Raw genomic sequence first — 5,979 nt, 5'->3', positions numbered from 1 at the left:
ACCAAGAAGATTGCAACGCTTCGCCGTTTCGCCTGGATAAAGATTTTTCTCGTAAAGCGCGGGAAAAAAAACGACCAACAAACAAACGAAAAGGTTCTATAGGAACAAACAGAACGAGTAAATATTTATAATGCATGAAGTTCTATCAGTCTGATGGAGGAGGGCCGGGGTGGAGATCTTCCTGCACCCTCTGCCCCTCCCTTCTCTGACATCATCGTCATCGTCGTCGGTTCATCTGAAACGGGAAGTGTCAAGATTTGTCTCCCGCGTCTGTGATGATCTTTTCCACGAGTTCTACGACTAACGCGACCCAGCCCTTAAACCGTTTCCCCTTCCGCCGGGTAGTTCTCCTCATCGGCTGCGGACCACTTTTCCCAAAATCCTGGCCCCCCACCTCCCCCTTAACGGGCGAGGGAGAAGGAGGCAGTACTGTCACACCCGCTGGGGCTTCTGGGATTTCTCCTTCGCGTTCCTCGCGTTCCTGTTGTCCACGCTCCCCCGCTGCAGGGGCGGCGGTCGGAGCAGGCCGTGTATGAGCGAGGACGGGGGCGGGGCCGGGGGCGGGGCCGTCCGGTGGCCGTGGGCGGGGCTCAGGGACGCCGGGTGGTAGTAGTGCCCGATCACCTCGCTGTAGGTCGGGGGAGCGCCCTCCACTCGAGAGCCCTGCTGCTTCTGCTGCCGGGACGCCGCCTCCTGGGCCTCCAGCACGCTGACGCCCGAGTGGACGCTCGGAGGCGGAGCCTGCAGGCTGGAAGGAGAAGAACAGGGGTCAACGACACGGGGAAAAACAAGAGGGACGTGGAGAAGAGTCGGGCTGAGGAAGGAAGTAGGAAACACTGGAGCAACTGTGGTTCCTACGTCCTTTCCCGGTTCCCCGCTCTGTGGACGACAGGGTTCATACACATTCTGACCAATGGGTTTCATGACTTTTTACCAAATTTCCATGACTTAATTTTTACCAAATTTCCATGACTTTTTATTTGTACAAAATTTCCATGACTTTTTATTTGTACAAAATTTCCATGACTTTTAATTTTTACCAAATTTCCATGACTTTTAATTTTTACTAAATTTCCATGACTTAATTTTTACCAAATTTCCATGACTTTTAATTTTTACTAAATTTCCATGACTTAATTTTTACCAAATTTCCATGACTTTTTATTTGTATAAAATGTCCATGACTTTTTATTTGTACTAAATTTCCATGACTTTTTACCAAATTTCCATGACTTTTTATTTGTACTAAATTTCCATGACTTTTTACCAAATTTGTATGACTTTTAATTTTTTTACCAAATTTCCATGACCTTTTATTTGTATAAAATTTCCATGACTTTTTATTTGTACTAAATTTCCATGACTTTTTACCAAATTTTTATGACTTTTAATTTTTTTACCAAATTTCCATGACTTTTAATTTTTACCAAATTTCCATGACTTAATTTTTACCAAATTTCCATGACCTTTATCAAATTTCAATGACTTTTCACCAAATTTCAATGACTTTTCCATGACTTTAAACTAAATTTCCATGACCAAACATGTTGTAAAATCTGGGTGTAAACAGTAAAAAGTGAGTAAATGTAGTATTTAAACTAACAGTGAGAATACAAAGCATACAGTAAACCTTAAATGACTCAAATGAATGAGACAATAGTTTGATTAAAAGAATAAACATTTATATAGATGCCTGTATGCATGCCTGCTTATATTTTTAGCGTCTTTCTTTTAAAAGCATATTCATTAATTCAAACTCAGCGTAAATGAACGTCATGAACACATGAATATAACACATTTACATGACTTTTACTAAACTTTTGGGATTTAAAAAAAAAATTCAAGGACTTTTCCAGGCCTAGGAATAACCAATTTCAAAATTCCATGACTTTTCCAGGTTTTTCATGACTTTAAACCAAATTTCCATGACTTTTAAATGTGGTGTGTGTGTGAGATGCTTAACACAGGGTTCATACTCATTTTCACCAATGGATTTCCATGACTTTTCCAAAACCTTTGGAAAATTTCAAGGACTTTTTTTTTAACCATTTTTAAAATTCCATGACTTTTAAATTTGCTGGAAAGTCATGGAAATCCATTGGTGGATTTTTATTTTTCCCAAGGACCTTTCCAGGCTTGGTAATAACCATTTTAAAATTCCATGACTTTTCCATGACTTTAAACCAAATTTCCATGACTTTTAAATTTGGTGAAGAGTCATGGAAATCCATTGGGTTCATACATATTTTCACCAATGGATTTTTTCCAAAACTTTTGAGGATTTTTCCAGGTTTTCCTTGACCGTTACGTTACCTGGCCTGCAGACAGGAGCTGGACCGGTGGATGGGGTGGGAATCGAACACGGTCCGGTTGGGCGGCGCTCTGACCGACTCGCGGTTCAGCTCCATCTGCTGCTCCGGGTCCCGGAGCTGCAGGGTGCAGGGCCCCTGGTACGGAGGGGGCTCCTCCCCGTCCGACAGGCAGATGGTGGGCGGCAGGTCGATGAGGCTCTGGGGCAGGTAGGGGTACGTCGGCTGGAAGCGGCTCGGCGCGTACGTGTGCTGGAAGCGCTGGGACTGGAGCGGAGGCAGGGACTGGGACTGGCACTGGGAATGGGAATGGGCGTGCTGAGGCTCCCGCTGCAGGTAGGACGAGGGCCCGCCTCGGTCCGGAGGCCGCGGGTTGTACACCTGATGCTGTCCAGAGGAAAGACACCACATTACTGCCGCGTCACGCCGGGGAACAACGACACCGAGCTGCTCGACGAGTCGCTCCTTCACTCACCTCGTTTAGACTACTGCTGGTCCCCGTGGCAACAGACGACCACAGACTTCCCTCCTGAGAGAGAGAGAGCGTTTCACTTTGATTTAAACCCTTTCACCAAAAGTATCACACATGCATTCATTACTAGTTCACACCTGTCGTTCATTCAAGTGCTTTGGCTGCAAATTATTTTATTTTATTTGAAGCAGATTATTTTAAAAGGATAAAGATAAACTTTCTGTGTTTATATACGATGTACATTATTTACCGGGATTTTAATTCCTATTTAAGTTTCGACCAATTTGTTGCTGCATTTAAAGGATTTACGGTTAAATTTTTGTATATTAAATAACAAATCAGTGAACGTATATCCATGTGTTTATTTGTCGGATTTTATTTGACAAAGAAAAGCAACGTTTGAGTCGAAGTTGAAGACGTTGTCTCTTCCACACAGTGAGGCATACACATCATTGATTATGATTATATATTAAGTCTATTCCCTGTTGTATGTTTCACTGTGTCGGTCACAAACCTCCTTTTTCAAAATCAAGCAACTTTAGTTAAATGTTGACATTTTTCGAAGCAAAACGTCTTTCTTCGTTATTTTGTCGCGCATAAAAACATGATTGTCAGTGTGTGTGTGTGTGTGTATTTGTGTGTGTGTGTGTGCTTCTAATTGTTTGCTTAAGGGTTTGGCCACTAGAGGGCTCCTCTGGTGCACGTCTCTCATCGCTGCAGTTCTCAGAGTCTCAGAATCGTTTCTGTTTAATTCATCAGAGTCTTTGTCTCCTCACACGGATCCTCTGACGTGTCGCTGATGCAACGACCCGATTCCTCACGACGTCGTGGAAGCAACTGGAAACCGGTTGATGAAAGCAGCTTCTTTTGCTTCTTTAAAAAAAAATGTCTGGAAGGAACTTTTTTTTTTTTCGGGCAAGTTTTTCCTGCCTGGCTGCATGTGTGTCAGTGTGTCTGTCTGCTAATCCAAAATTAACTGGGACAATGACTCCCCTGGGCTTATCGGGAGCTGGGTGTGTGTGTGCATGTGTGTGTGTGTGTGTGTGTGTGCAGGATTATGCCTCATCCTTTACTCATGTCTCACTTGCAGACGGGAGCCACACACACGTCAGTGATTCAGCAGCAGGTGATTCAGGGAGCACAAGTGAAGTCGTATGTTTGTAGAAGCCTCAGGTGTAAGTCAAGAGTGTGTGTGTGTGTGTGTGTGTGTGTGTGTTTCTTGAAACAGTGGTGCGGCCCGTAATGAAGAAATTAGTCAGCGTGTTAGCGCTGGCCTGCGGCGGCGTTTAATCCCAGTGGTCACATGGTGTCAAGACAATTTAGAAAAGTTTTCCTTCAGACTAGCGGAAGGAAAACATCCCAAATCCACCTTTACGGTGTTTATTTTCACCTCTTTGTCTGTAGATTCCTCCTAAAATCACTGTAGTTAGCATTAGATAACGCCTCATGAGCGTGTTTTACCGGAACATTCCAGAAAACGTAATGTCTTAAAGTCAGTAACCATCATCAGTATTTCCAAGACGTAAACGTTCCGACTTACGTTGGCGAGCGGCAGGTGTCTCCTGCGGGCCGGGGCGTGTCTGGAGAGGAGGGAGCGCGCCGACAGGCGGTAGTGGTTCAGCAGACAGGTGATGACCACCACCATCACCATCATCACCACCACGATCACCAGGATCTGGACGAACTCCAGCTGGGCTGCACAGAGACACGGGTTCGTTATTAGCTAGTCTGAGGAGAAATGACCCCGATGATGTCATGGTGATGTCATCAGGGTTAAATCAACTGCGTATTTCTCTGGCTGGAACATGGAGCTTTCAGACTCTATGCAGTTGCATGATGGGAAGTGGAGGATGCAGCACTAGCATAGCTCACTGCTTAAAAAAATTCAATTAAATGGCAGTAACATACTTGTATGTAACTTTTCTTTCTTACCCCGAAACAATACACTTTTTTTACAGCATTATATAATAATAATAATAATAATATATTTCATTTTTAAACGCACTTTTCTTTCAGAAGAAACTCAGAGTGCCACAGAGCCAATATATAGTAAAACAAAATAAAAACAGTTAAAACATGGTTAAAGCAACCCCGAATAAAAAAGTTTAAAAAATAGACAAATTAATAGCTGATGTGTTACAAATGTAACAAAATGCTTCATCAAACATATTAAGAGGAAATAAAAGAATACGCGAGGAACTGCTAACAAGAACAGAATCGCAGAATAGGAAAAAAGCAATATAAATACAACATATATACAATATATGTGTTTTAGGATGAGAATTAATATAAAAAGAAAAATAATATAAATAAGACTTAAGAAAATCAACTGCAGATAAATAAATAAATGTGTACTATGTACTTATCTCAAAGATATAAAATAAAGAATCATACTAAAGCAACCACAGCGGTGAACCATTATTTTATATATATATATATATATATATATATATATATATATATATATATATATATATATTCCTCCTAAAAATGATGTGACTGTAAAGCGTCCACCCAACAACAAGGTGTGTATGTGTTGTGAGGGAAAAAAAGGTTTTCAGACACAGTCCAGACAGAGATGTAGATGTCAAGTGTCACACACACACACACACACACACACACACACACACACACACACACACACACACACACACACACACACACACACACACACACCGCCAGACCAGACCAGACAGACACACAGGGCTAGCTTTGTTTAGAGGCAGTCTGCTCGAAACCCCCTCTTCCTGCATCCACTACCCCCACTCTCTCACACACACACACACACACACACACACACACACACACACACACACACACACACAAACGGGGCACTTTCTCACACTTTTGTTTTTTTCACAGGGAGCAGGCGGAGGTCAGGGCCATGTCAGACAGAACAAAATTAAGTAGCCTGCCGACACCACACACACACACACACACACACACACACACACACACACACACACACACACACACACACACACACACACACAATGCAGACAGGTTTTCAGACGGTTCACACCAGTTCTCCCAGTCTTGTTATGCTCTTCTGACCAGCTGACCGTTACGCAACACGCAGACAGTCAGGTGACCCCTTGTGACCATTTCATAACCTTTCCATGAATCCACCCATTCATACGCTTGGATTCATGTAAAGGTTATGAAATGGTGCTGGACCCGCCGAGCACATCCCATCAA

General features: G+C 43.0%; 1 protein-coding gene across 1 annotated transcript in view; it reads right to left on the bottom strand.

Moving 5' to 3' along the window:
- Nucleotides 1-432: 432 nt before the first annotated feature.
- pmepa1 (prostate transmembrane protein, androgen induced 1) overlaps nt 433-5,979 on the bottom strand; it is a gene marked incomplete at both ends in the record, with an annotated part of 28,807 nt that continues 23,260 nt past the window's right edge. Inside the window, 4 exons of the mRNA XM_079218876.1 lie at nt 433-748; nt 2,314-2,696; nt 2,785-2,838; nt 4,322-4,476. Coding sequence (XP_079075002.1) covers nt 433-748; nt 2,314-2,696; nt 2,785-2,838; nt 4,322-4,476 — 908 coding nt within the window. The remainder of the gene's footprint in view (nt 749-2,313; nt 2,697-2,784; nt 2,839-4,321; nt 4,477-5,979) is intronic.

Source organism: Taurulus bubalis (assembly GCF_910589615.1).
Source record: "Taurulus bubalis genome assembly, chromosome: 5".
Lineage (NCBI taxonomy): Eukaryota > Metazoa > Chordata > Actinopteri > Perciformes > Cottidae > Taurulus > Taurulus bubalis.
Note: the sequence above shows the minus strand (reverse complement) of the source record. Positions and strands in the feature narration are given on the sequence as shown.